The 17672-nt window shown below is 37.5% G+C and overlaps 1 protein-coding gene across 10 annotated transcripts in view; it reads right to left on the bottom strand.

Annotated features, from left to right (window-relative positions):
• The window catches only part of LOC127978590 (dystrophin-like), a 110639-nt gene that overhangs the window by 2808 nt on the left and 90159 nt on the right, over window positions 1-17672 (bottom strand). For 5 of the 10 annotated variants that reach the window (XM_052583690.1, XM_052583398.1, XM_052583562.1 and 2 more), the window contains 12 exons: window positions 13838-13923; window positions 12454-12611; window positions 12166-12332; window positions 11084-11195; window positions 10833-10969; window positions 9669-9707; window positions 8321-8386; window positions 7916-7981; window positions 7158-7316; window positions 4959-5202; window positions 1974-2094; window positions 618-710 (listed from right to left, as the gene is read on the bottom strand). In XM_052583690.1, coding sequence (XP_052439650.1) covers window positions 618-710; window positions 1974-2094; window positions 4959-5202; window positions 7158-7316; window positions 7916-7981; window positions 8321-8386; window positions 9669-9707; window positions 10833-10969; window positions 11084-11195; window positions 12166-12332; window positions 12454-12611; window positions 13838-13923 — 1448 coding nt within the window. Of the gene's footprint in view, window positions 1-617; window positions 711-1973; window positions 2095-4958; window positions 5203-7157; window positions 7317-7915; window positions 7982-8320; window positions 8387-9668; window positions 9708-10828; window positions 10970-11083; window positions 11196-12165; window positions 12333-12453; window positions 12612-13837; window positions 13924-17672 lie in introns of those variants that run through there. The other 5 variants (XM_052583771.1, XM_052583469.1, XM_052583618.1 and 2 more) reach the window with 4 other exon arrangements.

The following is a 17672-nucleotide window of genomic DNA, read 5'->3' as shown; positions in this document are numbered from 1 at the left end:
AAACATATCCTGTTAAGAGTCACTGTTAAAAAGAGAAACCGCTTGAAGTAGAACATTCATCATTGTTCATTTCTTTGTTTTTTAAGTTTTTTTTTTAAAGTTGAAAGACTTGCTCTGTTCTTTAAAAATCATATTTTTTATGTATTATATTTGAAAAAAAGTCCTCCATCTATTTCCAACAAGTAAAAGAAACATAAGAAACATTAAGCGGTTTAATCATGCAAAGAGAAGAAAAGCAGTCGGTCAGTGAAATGTACAGGTTGTGTGCACCGCAAACCCATACTTATTTTTTCACATTGCTCAAAGAGGAATCCAAAATTAGGCATTTTTCTCTCTTCTGACCGAAATAATCAGTTTCTTCAGATTTTGTCTTTTAGAAAGTCGCAGAAACACAATTTTGAATTATTTTGCCATTTGAACGAATGAGAACTAAAAAATATATTCGTTGTAGCTTCTGTTCACCGCTATAGAAGTTTACCCAAATATGATGACTTCCGCCTCTGAAGAGCGGAGAATAGTGAATGGGGTTCATAACTGTTGGCCGGTTTGAGACTATCTGCATCAGTTTGCTTGATTAGCAGAAGTGTTTGTATCAGACGGTGGAGCTGGATTCTCACCTTGGCTGTGGGGGAAGGAATTGTTGAGCTGCTCGATGACGTCCTCTAATCCAGTGCTTGCATCCTGGGAGGGACTGGACAGCTCATCATCACCTGAAACACAGGAGTCACCCAATTACAGCTGATCTTAAACACCCTGGAAACTGTCCTGCTGCCCATGACCTTCCATGTTCAAACAGAAGTGGTGTTTCCATTCGAAATGTATTAAAACGTTCACTACAAATTCAAAAACCATTTTAACAATTTGACTAAACAATCCAGAAGGCTGCATTTTAAGATAGATTTTTCTGTCACTGAATTTTAAGGCTTGCATAAAACCTGACTTTTGGAGCCATCTGTATGTGAAACGAGAAGAGATTAGCATTTAACCAGTCAAGTTTTGCTCAAAAAAAGTCCATTTTACATCAAAGCAGAACTCTGGCCAAAGTAAAAAAAAAAATGTAACCAATGAAACAAAAATGTATCAAAGGCAGACATTATAAAACGGTTTAAGATGCTGTAATGTGCATGTTGCTTTCATGCAGTCTGTTTAAATGGTCCTGTGGTGTGATGAATACATTTTGAAAAGTAGAAAATGTTACATACAGCATATAAAATCTTTAATATTAACCCTGCTAAGTTCGGTTAACCAGTCTTTTTCATTATGTAAAATTTATATTGAAAAAATAGCAGTAATGACAAGTGCATCTATACAATTCTAGTTCCAGAAATACACATGAAAACATGAGAAAAGAGAACGCAAAAATGGATTTGGGAATAAAAGACATTTCTGAGTCATCTATGTGCCATTTATTTTTATTTTTTTTAAATAATGTTTAATATCATAAATGCCAAACTGCACTTACAGAATGATTGGTGTTTGTTCTTCAAGTACTGAAGTACACCCAATTTTGTTGGAACCTTGTTGGACTGTGTTTTCTTCAAAAGTGAAGACAACAAATAAAATGTTGGCTAGCAGTTTAGAGCAAATTTTCTTTCTTTTGTGTTTTTTATATATATATATATATATATAATAAAAAGCTCCCTGTGTTCATTTTTGTTTGGCTCAGATAAGAACATTGCCTCTTTTTATCCGTTCTGAAAATCTTTTGCTGAAACCAGCCTGGGCTTCAAGCCAACTCATACTTGTACAATGAAAGCTTCACAGTTATTACACATAATACTTGCAAGTTTAACAGTGGTAAAGACAATGGGTTGCATATTATTTGAATAAATGATGGAAACTGGCTTTTTTTTTTTTTTTTTGCTAAGGATGGAAACTACTACTGATTATTATTATTTAGCCTGCTTAATTTGATGAATAATCAATGCTGAAGAGTTGAATCTGGTTGAACTGAAGTTGTTAGGGACATTTACCCATGGTCTCTGTGGTTTGGCTGGCGGCTACACGCAGTGAGGCCAGGCTGGTGTCAGATCTCGGAGAGGCAGTGGAGGGGGTGGACAGGGCAGTGCCATTCACCTTGGACTCAGTCTGTGGCTGGGACACAGGCAGAAAGAACCATATAGATTAGGCAGGGGACTGGACACAAACATCAGCACTGGCTTGTACTTCTGTATTTCCAGATTCATTTGAGAACATCCATTTCTATATTTTTAACCTAAGACTTCACATTCTTTTACTGCCTATTTATTTTTTAAACCTCACAAAATCCTCTCTAATAATTTATAGACAAATTACTGAATTTTAAACAAGAGTCAATCAAACACAAAATAACTGATGTGATGCTGCTTAAATATAAAAATTAAATTACCAGACATCACAAAACCCATTTGCAAGTTGTACATTCCTTGTCCTATACATCAATATTTAAGGCAGTTGTCAGGGTTAAATAAGGTCTTCTATAATAGAACCTTTTAATGTGCATGCCATATACATCCATTAATATTATTATATTTATTTCAGGAACTACTGATAATTAGCCTACTGTTTCAAATGTTGGCAAGTTCTTATATTCACCAAGGCTGCATTTATTTGATAAAAATACAGTAGAAACAATAATATTGTGAAATATTATTACAATTTAAAATAACTATGTTTTCAGATTCTTTGATGAACACAGCTCAAAAGATCCGCATTTTATTTTCTACAGTCTAAGTCCATACTACATTTTTGATCAATTTAATGCATTCTTGATGAATAAAAGTATTTTGAGTTCTTTAATAATAAAAAAAACCCTACTGATTATATAAATTACTCATGCATGTTAAATTTAATACTTACCTATACTTCATTACAATTTTAGATACTACCAGAATCTTAAAATGAATGGTCTGAAATGGTTTGTCACTACACAAGTGTTTAAAATTTCCACCATTAACAATTCATAAGAATTGACAGCACTCTTTGAAAAAGAATGATGGTTCTGGTCATGTCATTGGTCTTCCTGAGATATTTGCCAAGCGAAACACATGAGCATATATGTTATACATAAGAACATGTTTATTTGCATATAACAGAGGAAAAAAGTGATTGATGCTACTAAAACAAGAACATACACTAGAAGGCAAAGGATTGATTGTAAACTTAATGAAAATTCTATTTGGATAAAGAAAAGAAAAGAAAACCGAAGTGAAGCCAATAATCCACTGGCTCTGAACAAACTGAGAACATTTATTTGCACGTTCATTGAGTCTGGTTCTTCAAGCAAAAGTCGGCCAATGGAAGGAGCTGGAGTCTAGTGAGATTTTAGTTCAAATGGTCCACAGAGAACACATGGAGCCATTTCTGCGAGAACAAATGTGACATAAATCCATTTGGCAGAGACCCCCAGTCGACTAAAGTTGTGGTTTTTTTCTCGAAGTATGCATCGAGATATTACGCTTGATTCATCAAGACACGATGCAGACAGAATATGTGATTTCCCCTCTATTCAAGCGGAAGGAGACTGCTGAAGAAGCTGACACCAAACAAACTCCACAAACAAATGGAGAAAGAATGACCGGTCCTTCAAAACGTTCTTTTAGCCACCAAAAAGATCTTGCTAAAAAGACAGGATCAACAATGCCTGTTGTGTGGCAAAGTATGGTAGGAAAATATTCAAATCAGCTTTAAATATTCAGTTCCAACCTATAATGTATATGCTATGTTGCCAATTAGGACAGAAAAAGTGTACATTATTGCACTATAGATCTTTTCACACCAAGACTAAACAATGCTATAAAACCCGAAAGGAACTGAATGAACAACAGAACAAAACAAAACCTTGAATGATAAGAGCATAACATTTTGATATGAAGGAGTGCATAAAGATTGTCCGTGTATTTCATGCTAAAAAGTGATTTGAATAAGGCTGTATTCTTATTAATACAGTCAATATCATTTTGGCTTTCACAGTGCTATGGACTAAAATGAAATAATTCTGAGTAGTAGTTCTTATACAGAACAGTGAATGTCATGGACAATTAACAGAGATGTCTGCACTCGAACAGAACAACAGGAACTAACAATATTCCATGCAATAGTCTTTGGTTTAAACATTTTTGCGAAAAACAAAACAAAAATAAAAGATTCCATTTACTGCAGTTTCAAAACTCAAAAAAAAAAGAAAAAAGTGATGAATGTAAAAATATAAACTAATCTTTGATGATCAATTGTCATTTTAAAACAAAGCTTTCAATGCACACATTTGCAGAAGATAACATCTTTAAATAGATGGAACATTTCAGGAAGGTTGTTTCAAAAGGTTGCACAAATAACTGGAACTTGCAACTGTACAAAACACACATGGAGATGCAAATCCCAGCTCTTATACAAAACATTTCCTATATTCATCCAGACAGCATCGGAATTCAGCACAAATATTTCCTTTAACAATAATACATTGTTAAACTGATAAAACTAACTCATGTTAGACTTTTGAAAACAGCACACAAGAAAACTAGTGAGCTGCTAACCTCGTCTTTTAGCTGAATTTTAAGGAAACATTGTGTCCATCACAGACCATAGATAAAGAAGTTCAAGAATGCACTGCAATGAGTCAAGAGAAATGTCAACTATAAATATACATTTATATACTGAAAAATATTGATAAATCTGACTTTCCCAAAAAAGTTAATTATTTATATAACTACAAATATAACAAACATTAAAAGCCAAAAACTGACATTAAAATATATCAATGCTCTGGGCATTTCGTTTCATTTCTTCTGTTGACAATCAAAAGGAAGCACATGAACAGCGTTACATTCCACAGCTAGGATTTGAAATATGCCTTGGAAAGTGTCAGTGAGCAATCTGAAGACATTTACTCATAGCAAAGTTTAGACAGGAGCTGACTGCTTGAGTTTGACTTGCAGAGAAGTATAAACATTAATAAAGTCTTAAGGATATGCGCCACCCACCTGCTCAAGTAACTGTCTAAGGCGTCTGAGCTGTGATTCCAGCTGTTTGTTGTGATCCTCCAGGATTTGCATTCTTGCTTCCAAACGTCCCTTGTGCTGCCGCAGTAGTTTGGCCTCGGCGATCAGTTCAGCGTCGCGTGGACTCTGGGGAGAGACCGGCAGCATCTGTGGGGGTGAGGGCAACGGCGACAGACCCTTGTGGTCATGTGCCATCTTAAGACGATCGTACTCCGCTTGCAGCTTCCTGCACAACAGGAAAGACAACTTCAGAACGATGCCGAGAAAACAGCAACTCAGGAAAAGGTGAGCCTGACAAATAAATAAGCATGTGCTGCTAGCATGGACTGCTCATTTATGGCACAGTTGGCACACCATGCAGCAAAATAATTAAATCAATACTTTTTTTCAGCAAGGATGCATTAAATTGAGCAAAAGTAACAGTAAAGTCTTTTTTTAAACATCAGCAAAGAATCCTGAAAAAGTACAATGGTTTCCATAAAAAATATTAAGGGATAGGTCTCCCAAGAATAAAAAATTACCCCATAATTTACTCACCCTCAAGCCACCCTAGGTTTATATGACTTTCTTCTTTCAGACGAATACAGCTGGCATTATAATACAAAATGTTCTGGCTCTATAATGGCAAGCTTTATAATGATAGCCAAGTCCGCTACTTTAACACTGTTGCCCAGGGTTGTTTTTCATGTGCACGGGTTAAAGAGACCCCAATAAACATGATATTCAGCCCCTAAAATGTGAATATTACCAGGGGAATCCTGTCATAAAAATAAAAAAAAATATCCCCCAGAGTGCAATTTTTAATTGGGGGACCCCCCCTCAAACTGTGATTGGGCTAGTTTTCAGCAACAATTGGACAGGGTTTTGTTGTGAGCACCGGGCAACCCTGAAAGGCAGTGAATGGGGGTCGAGATTTTGAAGTCTAAAAAAAAAAAGTGCATAAATTCATCATAAAACGTGCTCCACACGGCTCTGTGGCATTTATAAAGACTCTGCATTTTTTAAATGCATTTTTGTATGAAAAATTTAAAACTTTATAAACTGTGATCTCCAGCTTCTGCTAACTATAGTACATGCATTCACGAGAGAGTGGCATTCCAGCGGATGACATTCATCTTTTATTATGAATGGATGCACTTTTTTGGACTTCAAAATCTCGACCCCTTTTCACTTGCTATTATAAAGCTTGGAAGAGCCAGGACATTTTTTTTATATAACTTGATATTGGATTTGTCTGGAAGAAGAAAGTCATATACACCTAGGATGGCTTGAGGGTAGGGATGGGTACCGAAAGCTATCAAATGGACCCCGAGGCTAAATTATGAAAGACTGGAGTATCGATAAGCTCTTACATTAACAGTTCTGCTGTCCGTACGGGAGAGATTAGGAAAACACACATACATTTGCTATTGCTATATAGACATGATCTTGCTATCTCACCAGAGCCGCCAGCTGTTTTTATATGAAATAATATTTAGACATTTGTCTATGACGCATTTTTGCCAGAACAAAAAAGGTGCATTATTCCTTTTCATAGTAGCAGTTAAAATATGTATTTTAAATCTCAACTTATAACATGAATCCATTCCCAATGTTGATATAGCTCACTGTGTGCAATATTAGACTCAAATGTGTAGCCCACATACTGTACCTGACTCAGGAGTGTGGGAAGATCTGTGTGCACTAGGTAGTACTTGAATGGTCAGATCTAATCAGATGCTTAACTTGGTTTGAAGATTTTAAGAACCACTGACTGAAAGCAAAATCAAATACTTAAATGGTTAATATTTAAAATTCCAGATGAGCCGAGACCAATAAAAGAGAGCATTTTCTTCTCTGTAGTAAAAGCGTACAAGCCTGTTTATTTACCATGCACGACTATTTAGTTGGCTGCATTTTCTTATTTTCATTAAGGACTGCATTTGGCTGAAAACATTTTCAGTTGTTGACCAACTATGAGAATCGCTGATCTAAAGCATGGAACTTTAAATAAAATAAGTGATTCACAAAAATTGCTGTGGAAGTAAATATGTGAAGAGAGCTATTTTATTCGAAATTTCTGAAAATGCAGCACATCATCACAGATGTATGCTGATGGAACACAGTCCAGTGTCCATCCATCTCATTTCATTCAAATAGCAATCATTTGCAACTGTAAAGGAAATGGACATGCAATCAAACCTGTTTTCCTGCTCCAGATCGTTGAGCACTCTCTCCAGCTCCCCCTTCTCTTCAGTCTCCATTGAGATGAGGATCTGAGCGGGGCTCTGTGGCTGGCTGAGAGGAGAGCCTTGATTCAGACTCTGGCAGTAGTGCTGGATCAGCAGATGCTCATCATCTCTACAACAAAAGCAACAACAGCAGAACTCCATATGCAGCTCACTACATCACATCCATTAAGATTTCATTTAACATTTGATGCCTAAAACTCCTAATAGCTGAAAAATACACCAGTGCAATCGGCTTGTGAGCAGTAAGCTGGTCTAAATCCAATCCTATTGTTTTAATACCACAAAAAAGAAGAGCGTTTACATGTAATTGTTTTATTATAATTAAATCTGAGCGTGCTGGGAAAATGATACAGGTTTATTACTCATCTCCACTGCTTTGTGTATGGATGGAAAGAGCTGATACAAGAATTTTTTAAATTTTTTTTATATCACTTATAGGAATAGTTCGTCCCCCAAAAAAATTATTAATTTGGAATGACATTCATTTCTGGAGGAACTCTTCCTATACTCAGCTCTTTCATACACATTTCACCATTTTTAAGTTGAAAAGGAGTTGTTTTTATCCAACCACAAGCAGTTAAATGTATGCATCTACCTTTGGCATTCTGGGAGTTGTAAGTAGATCAGTTTTAGGTTCTTCACACACTATTACATTCATTTATGGTATGATATTATGTACAGAAGAGTGTAAATGAGTTGCAAGCTCACATGCTTTCATTGGGCGATACATTGTCATTCACATATGAGCCATTCCGGATCTCCATTTCAGCTAGCCTGTGAAAACACAGTATCATTCTGTATTCATTCATAAAAAGTTCATGCAATTGCATTCATTCATGTCAGTAAGGCCACACTGCTCCAACTTGCGTGCTTAATATTAACACGAATGCATTTCATTTGTTACTAAACACTGCAAGCGACAGTCATCAATTCTCTCTAGTTAAAAAACTAATTTCAAACACATTTGTTTTATGACATAACTGTACCATCGTAGGGTATACACCATCACATCAAATATGATGCAATATGATGCCCTAATATGATGCGAGTCTGGTCTTTTAAATATACAGTTACATAGTAAGACCAAAATACCCATGCTTAACAAAGACTGACCTGCTAGCGTAATGCTCGATGCGTGAGTGGGTGTCGTCATGGGAGAGTTGAGGGGAAGATGACGGCCTGCCAGTGACAGTAGAGCAAAGGTCAGAAAACACAGAAAAACTGAAACTGAATTATAACATTGAGCATTACATAGTCAAACATAAAAAAAAGATATCAAACAGAAATCATGTGGAATTTTTAACACTATGACAATTAGGGAACTCATTTTGAGCTGCTCTTATGTTTACATTTGTATAACCTTCAAATGTTTGAGGTCTGTAAGATTTCATAAAAAATAAAAAAATCCTTCACAAGGGATACATTTATTTGATGCTAAATACAGTAAAAAGAACAACATGAAATATTATGAAAAAATAAATAACAGTTTACTATTTGAATATATTTTAAAATGTAATGTTTTGTGATTAAAATGTGATGTTAAAGTTGAAATTTCAGCAGCCATTACTTTAGTCTTTAACAGTGATTTGCCAATCAAGAAACATTTCTTATTAATTTTGAAGACAACCGTGCTTCTTATTTTTGTAGAAACTATAATACTTTTTCAGGATTCTTTGAATCCAGAGAAATGAATTCAAAGTTTAAAATATTTTATTTTTTTATGAAAAAATTAAGTAACTTAGGTAATGTCTTTACTGTTAATTGGCAAAATAAATTTAATAAATTTGCATTTTGTGGGGGGGGGGGGATAACTAATGCCAACTTCTGAACGGTAGAGTATGCAAACGCTTAGATAACACACAGTGTGCATTAACTTTAATAATAATTTAAGTTTTAAAAACACCTAGCAAACCCTACACCATGGTAACAGGTTAATCTTGCAGATGAATAGTGGAAGCCATGGAATGGACACAAATTTCAAAATATCTCACGGTTCTGACAATGGAAGATGAGTGTTTTGTGGAAAAGTGTGTATAATATCACAGATCAGTAGAGTTAAACAGTGTACTGTAAGTGATGAAACATACTAATGTTTGTTGAACAATACGACACTGGTGCTGGACACTGCGCTGCCGTCCACCAGTGTGGATGCAGCATCATCCAACAGGAACATCATTTAACAAAATTCTTTGTAGAAACTCAAGATTCATTTACTCTGCCATTAAAAGAGAGCACCACACTTGCAATTTGAATTTCAATTAAATTTACATTTGAATTTTTAAATGCACTCAATTAGAAATTAGTACTATGTTTCACATTTTAACTGTTAAGTGAAAATCTTGAATGTTCTTTCTATTCTGTGGATACATTAACAACACCAAATGGCATGTTCATATTATGTGATCCAGTAAGCTGATTTCTGTGGATGTGCGTGAGCATGTTAGTGTGTGGATGTACTCACGGATGGTCAACAGGCCAGAAGTTGATCAGAGTAACAGGACTGCAAGACAAAAAAAAGATGTGATGATGGACAGGACAAGTAGATGCATTGAAAGCATGATGGTGACATGGTTTAAGAAGCCCCAAACACACAAACCCACTGATATGACGACAGAGTTAAATCCTAACAGCATTTTTAGTGGCCAATATTATCCATCATGAAAAATGTGTCTGTTGAGAAATTGTCTGATTCAACAGTGTTGGTTGTGTGTTGGGGTTAAATTAAAAAAAGAACGTGGTAAGAATGTGTGGATGCATTTACTCTTGACATACTGCACTCATTTGCAGCTGCTCCACTGCAGGGAAAAAATATATATTTCAGAGCATAAACACTCCTACTGTGAACCTGAGTAATGATCAATGCAAGTGGTAAAGCAGAAAAACCCAAGCCAAACTCTTGCAGGTGCAATTAAAAGGTGCAAGTTTGAGTGTTGCTACTGTTAACTAAAAAACACTATTAAAACTTGTTTTCACAGATTCAAAAAAATACAAATGTTAGATGATACAATTTTAACAAATTAGAAACTACCTGAAAGAAAATAAGATTAAACTGTAGTACTAAAAACCACTAAGCCTGAATAGAAAAAAAAAATGTTTTTTGTTTATTTTTTAATATGGTAATATAAAGTTACTAAAACGTATATTTTTTTTTTTTTACTGAAAATATAAAAATAAAAGCAAACATTAATAAATGATATAATAGTATATCAATAACACTGATCAGTGCATCCAATATAATCTTAAATCAGACTAATCGCATCTTTATGATTATTTATTTTGTTTACCGTGTTTTCCACACTGTAAGGCACACTTAAAAGCTTTTAATTTTCTCAAAAATCAAGGCGCTCTGTCAAAATGTTGACATTTCTCTTTAGCACAGCTCTATCTAGTGGATGCATAACGCAAAACCAGTCAAACGTGTGACTCTTCTATTCTATACGCTTTATAAACCAGTGCGCCTTACAGTGCGGAAAATACAGTAAATATTGTTGAAGCCACTTTGATGCATAGAAACACGTTAATTCTGCTCTCTTGATAATATCTAGATTCGCAGTGTGATGCACTCTACCAGCTGTCATTTGTCTACTTAATCAGTAGCTGATGGTAACACATAAAATACTCTCACGTCTCCATGTTGTCCCCCTCAAGGATGGTCTGGACGGGAAGGTAACCCATGCGAGGATGCTTGGCAAAATAGCGCTTTGTCCTGAACTTATTCTTCAACACCTTGGCAAAGTCTCGCACATCCTCTCCTGACGTCGTCTGTATAAGGACACAGATGGCAGAGTCAACAGATTTTAGGATTAAACTTCCACTGCAATAAAGGCAAAAAGCTACAGTGTATATACTAACCACACAGCGATGCAAAAAACCTACCGGTGTGCAATATTCCACCATAGGGTACTGCATCTTGTGACCTTTGGCCACTCTGCCAGAAAAAAAGCAGCTTTGGCAGATATCATAGTTAAAGTGCTTTAAACTCCGGTACCTGCAGAGACCAGACACAAACAATGAGATCAGTGTAAAAGTCCCTGGCTAAACATTCAAAACATCCTGGATCTGAAGCAACTTGCACGCAAGATTACGTCCAAGAAAGGTGTAGTTATATCTTGATCCCCCAGGTGGAGCTCTTCCCTGTTCTTACCTAGTCTCAACAGTGAGCATATTACAGTCTGGTTATAAACAAAATTAATGTTATTCTGGAGTGAAAAAGTCACTCCATATTTTTACTTGTTTTATGCCAGGTAAAAATATCTATTAGACATTTATTTGACAGTATCTGTAAATTGTTATTTGGTTTTTCAATGCTATAGAAATTGCGCTGGTTTTGCATTTAGAAACCAGATTTTGCACTGGAACTAAGAGCTCACTGACACACAAATGTATAAATACTACCATAAACCTGTGTAGAGATTAACATGATATAAGATGATATAAGCTAAATAGGAAAAGTGAACATTTTGTGCATAAACAAAAACAGCAGTGTGATTTCTCAGCTTAACACATGCAACAAACACGAGACAAAACTCTGTATCACATCAGCCAAATCATCATGCAACAGAGCAATGTTTAGTTGCATTTCTTTATTTTCAGCATTGTTTTTCCATGCAATCCATGATACTGTTTGCTGGAAATATACTGGATTGTGAAAAATTTGTTACAGAGCCAAAAAATCTTTTTGAAAAGACATACTCTTATGAACCGTAAGACCAGCAAAAAACTAAACGGGTCACTTTAAAATCATGTTGAAAATACTTTAGGTAAAGCAAAAGCAGGACTAAATAAAACCTCTAAAAGAAATTGAACTGCTGCTTTACGAGGCTCAAAATTATTATTTATTTTTTGCCTTGAAGTTTGGTGCAATGCTTAATAATGCACAAAAAAACTGCTGATACTTTTAAAGCACTTGAAGCAGAATCAGTCATTCTAAAAAATAGCACTAAAGAAAAGATCCATACCTGAAGCCAATAATAGGACATTCCTTACAAATGTTGCATTTAGCCTGGTGCTTTGCTGTCTCAGCGGCCGCCACACGATGCAGGACAGGAAGCCAAACCATCGACTGAGGTTCCAAACGCATCCAGTCCAGGAAGACTGAAGCCTCTAGCTCTGGTTTGTTATTGGCCTTCATATCAGAGCGAAAGAAAATATATGCAGGAAATGCTGAAAAAAATGCTACCAAAGTGCATATTCTACATGGCCGCTTTAACTTGATCTGCTCATGAATGAAGACAGTGGTTACTTACAAACTGAAAGCAGCTGCGCACACTGGGCTCGATATTGCTCCCACCAAAAGATGCCACCTCTCCCAGCTGCCTGGGAATCTGAATGGCGTCGTGCAGAAGGAGGCCGAGGCGCCGCTGGTCACAAAAGCCTGTAGCACTGGCCACTTCTCTGAACAAAACTACAGGGATCAGGAGGAAATGATGAGGGAAACATGTAACAGTCAACACCATAAAGAATTTATTTACACAAAACAGCAAAAAAAAAATCCTTTGAAATTGATCCATACTCAAGCATCTAACTGAATTTTTCAATGTAAAATATTAAATATTTACAAAACAAATATTGATTTATATATTTATGTGCAAGCATGTGCTAAAAAAAAAATCGGCTTTGCCGATTAATAAAAACACATAAAAAAAAAAAAATTATATATATATATATTTACTTTTTAATGGTAATATATTATAATATTATATAAAATAAAATAATATTACTTTTGGACTGTATTTTTGACCAAATAAATGCAGCCTTGGTGAGCGTAAGAGACTTTATTTTAAAGAAGTCATTGGATGCCCATTTTCCACAAGTTGATATGATTATTTAGGGTCTTAATGAACAGTCTGTAACATAGGTTGTTTAAAATTTCTCAAATGGTAGCGTAAAAACAAATTTTTACTCTGTCAAAAACAGCTCTTTTCAGAGTAAGTCGTTTTGTAGCATTTTCCTTTTAATGTTAATGAGCTCTGCTGACCCCGCCCCTCTGTTTACCTTAGGCACATTCATTGTGAAACTTGCTAATTAGCACATTTGATTTATAAAGATTCAAACAGAAAACCATTATTTTAAACTATAATAATATTCCCACCATTACGGTTTTTACTGTATTTTGATCGTAAGAGACTTTGTTTTAAAGGGGTCACCAGATGCCCGTTTTCCACAAGTTGAAATGATTCTTTAGGGTCTTCACCATGGTACATGAGCATAACAGACTTTTAAAATATATTGAACGTGTGTATATTAATGAAAACATGCTCTTCAGTTTTTCACCATTTGGGAACAGTTTTGTTTGTCTCATCAATGTGAAGTGTATTAAAACACTTGTTATTAATGTAAATGCCAGCAATTGCTGTGCAGTTGCTAGGTGGATAAACATTTATTTCTGAGCAGCTGTTGCACTGTTCTGTGTGCTATATACTGGGCAAACTCCAAAGCTTTACAACTGTTTACAGCAGTGCTATTATCAAGTAAACAATGACAACATAATACAAGACCCTAAAATCACCTGAGAGAGCTGTAAACTGCTGCTAGTACAGTTCCATAAATGGAGCGAATATCTTGGCTCTCATTACAGCTTAGAGACAGAATAGAAAGAACAAGATGCATATGATAAGCAGAAAAACTTACATCTGTACTTATCTTCAAGGTGAGCTTTGCACAAACAGATTATTCCTGTTTTGAAGGATAGGGTACGAATCTTTCCCGCTCGTCCTCTGTAGAAAAATAAATAAATTACAGGGTAAAAAATGACTACAGCAAGACTGTCAATTGCTCTTTTTTTATCTATTTTTGCAGATAAAGATTCAAGATCAGGAACAAAACACCCTACATGTTTTTGCACCACAGTTTGATAAGATATACACTTTTTGAATTTGTCTGTGTTTAACCAGGATATAGGAAGCATTTTTAAAATGTAAGTTTACAGAACAAACCAATCATTTCCAAAAAAGTGTATCTTTTATATCATTCAACAGACTGGGGCACATATTCAACAAGGACTTAATGCCATTTATAACAGCAAACTAGTGGTTGATCTACATTGGATTTTGCAGAAACAATAATGTGTTTAAATAAAGTAAATAACTAGGGTGACCAAACATGTCATTTACCCAGGACACCTCCTGGCCAGGATTTCTATATTGCCTAAAATATCCAGGTTTTGGCTTTGGTTTCCTGTTTTCATACTTAATGAAGGTAATGATTGTTAGACCAATAACATGCAGCCATTGTACATAATCGACCAATCGTGATGCGTGAAAAGGGGAGATCTACAGAGAATGGTCAAAGCGATGCAAATACAGATTAAAGTGTGGCCAGAAGGATCATCAGAGGTTCTTCAAGATTGCTTCAACACAACTGACTGGGACATGTTTAAGCAGGCTGCCACATTCAATAACACCACTGACCTCCAGGAGTACTCGGAGACTGTCACTGCCTACATCAACAAGTGTATTGATGATGTAACGGTCACAAAAACCATCACTGTCCGGGCCAAGTAGAAGCCATGGATGACAGGGGAGGTCTACAGACTTCTGAAGACACGGAACGCTGCCTTCAGAGGTGGAGATGAGGGGGGCCTGAGAACAGCTAGGGCCAACCTGTCCCGCGGCATCAGAGAGGCTAAGAGACAGTACTCCAGGAGGATAGCTCATCAATTCAGCGACAGCAGAGACACTAGAGAAACCTGTGGCAGGGGATACAGACCATTACGGACTACAAGCCCCCACCACGGACCTTTGACAACAACATCTCTCTGCTAAATGAGCCGAACACCCACCTTCTTCGCTCTCTTTGAGCATCAAAACAGCACCACTGCACAGAAGACTCCACCTCCTCCTGGCGACCAGGTGATGACGCTGACCCCAGACAGCGTGAGGAGATCCTTCAAGAGAATCAATGCACGCAAAGCTCCGGGTCCTGACAACATCCCTGGGCGTGTACTCAGAGACTGTGCAGCAGAATTCACTGATGTCTTAACAGACATTTTCAACATCTCACTGAGTCGGGCTGTTATTCCCACATGTTTTAAAACTACCACCATCTTCCCAGTTCAGAAGAAGCCTTCTCCATCCTGCTTCAATGACAACCGTCCTGTTGCACTTACCCCCATCCTCATGAAGTGCTTTGAACGGCTAGTCATGCACCACATCAAGTCTGCTCTCCCCCCCTCCCTGGACCCCTTCCAGTTTGCATATCGGTCCAACCGCTCGACCGATGATGCCATCTCTACTACCCTCCACTCAGAGCTCACACTTCTGGACAAAAATGACTCATATGTCAGAATGTTCATAGACTTCAGTTCAGCATTCAACACAATAATTCCTCAACAGCTCATTTACAAACTGATCCAAATGGTGCTCAACACTTTGCTGTGCAACTGGCTGTTGGACTTTCTGACTGGAAGACCTCAGGCAGTACAGGTCTGCAGCAACACATCCAGCACCATCACACTGAACACTGGGGCCCCCCCAAGGATGTGTGCTTAGCCCCCTCCTCTTCACTCTGCTGACCCATGACTGCTCACCTTCACACAACTCCAACCTTTTTATTAAGTTTGCAGATGACACGACTGTGGTGGGTCTCATTAGCAACAAAGATGAGACAAACTACAGGAGCAAGGTGAGCCGCTTGGCCAGGTGGTGCAGTGATAACAATCTCTCTCTGAACGTGGAGAAGATGAAGGAGATTGTTGTAGACTTTAGGAGAGCACACACTCAGCACGTTCCTCTGACCATCAATGGTGCGACTGTGGAGAGAGTGAGCAGCACCAAGTTGGGTGTGCACATCAAAGAGGACCTCTCCTGGACTGAAAACACAGCAGCACTGGCCAAGAAATCAAATCAGCGTCTCTACTTCCTCCGCAAACTGAGGAGAGCCAGAGCCCCGCCCCCCATCATGTACACCACCTACAGAGGCACCATCGAGAGCATCCTGTCGCGTCCTGCAACGCGTCCTGCCGAAAGACTCTGCAACGCATAGTGAGAGCAGCTCAGAAGATCAGTGTCTCTCTCTCCCCTCCCTCCAGGACATTTATGGAACCCGTCTCACCCGCAAAGCCCTCTGCATCGCAGGTTATCCCACCCACCCATCATACAGCTTCTTCAGCCTGCTGCCATCAGGGAGGACTGCGGAGTCTCCAGGCCAGGACCAGCAGACTGAAGGACAGCTTCATCCACCAGGCTGTCAGGAAGCTGAACTCACTCCCGAACTTGTCCCCCCCCCCCCTCTTCTGCCCCAGGCACCACTGAACTATGCCCCCCCCCCCCCACTAATATACAATGACATGCACCAGTCACTTTGTGCAGCATTGGTCTGCTCACTACCTCATTCTCCATGGAGCTGACATCATTCCACTACCTCATAAGTCAGTTAAATAAAATAACTGCTCCTGAGCCCTTTGCCACTTTAATCAGACTTAAGCTTTTGTTTTTGCGCTAAATAATCTTTTATCTGCACTGTTGTTCACTTCATTGATTTGCACTCTATCTGCCTTTTGCCTTGCGCTGCTTTAATTAACTTTATTTTTAATTTTATTATATGTCTTTATTTTTTACATTCCCTTATTGTATAGCTGTATCTAGATTTTATATTTTGATCTAGATTTTTAGGCTTTAATGTTAATGTTATCTGTGTGCACCGGGGGTCTGAGAGTAACGCAATTTTGATTCTCTGTATGTATGTACTGTACGTGTGGAAGAATTGACAATAAAGCAGACTTGACTTGACGTATCGGTGTTCGACTTGAATCAGCACTGAGCATACCGATCGGTGTATGACATCAAAGTATTTTGTCATACAACAATAGGGCTGCATGATAAATAGCATGCGATATTTAATGCACATCTTGTCAGTAAAGCCGGTTCTGTAATCAGTGGAGCAGTATTAACTACACAGAGCCGTTGTTCACTGACAAGCTACGCCAAACCACAATCATATTTTGCGCATGTTTAGTGCAGCATGTCAGTGAACAGTGCTCACATTTATGTAATAAAATCATTGCCTTTTGAAATGTAATCACATTATTGTCCCCTAAATTTGAGACCTCTTAAAATGAAAATTACTCTTGTTTAAGGCTTAAGGCCTTACATTCAATGGAACTGTATTTAGGACTTTTTTAAAGACCCACAGGAACCCTGCATACCTTCAGCCCATCTACTATGAACATCATTGCTTATCGAAACAATCTACGTAAAAAGCAGGCAGAGAATGAAAAGACCTCCAATGCTTTTCTCTCGGTTTACTTTGGGGGACAGACGGGGGTCCTCTGTGGAATCTACCACCTCCATGTACAAACACTGCATGATTTATGGCTCAGTGTGAGCCTGCTGAGAACTGACTCCAACTCCAGCTGATTCTCTCTGACTCATATGTTCTAGTATTTAATGGATTAGTTCACCCCAAATTTAAAATTCTGTCATCATTTACTCAACCTCATGTTGTTCCAAACCTGGGGTTGAACAAC

This window comes from Carassius gibelio, chromosome A1 (genome assembly GCF_023724105.1).
Source record: "Carassius gibelio isolate Cgi1373 ecotype wild population from Czech Republic chromosome A1, carGib1.2-hapl.c, whole genome shotgun sequence".
Taxonomy (NCBI): Eukaryota; Metazoa; Chordata; class Actinopteri; order Cypriniformes; family Cyprinidae; genus Carassius; species Carassius gibelio.
The sequence above is the reverse complement of the archived record's forward strand: the minus strand, read 5'-3'. Positions and strand labels throughout refer to the sequence as shown.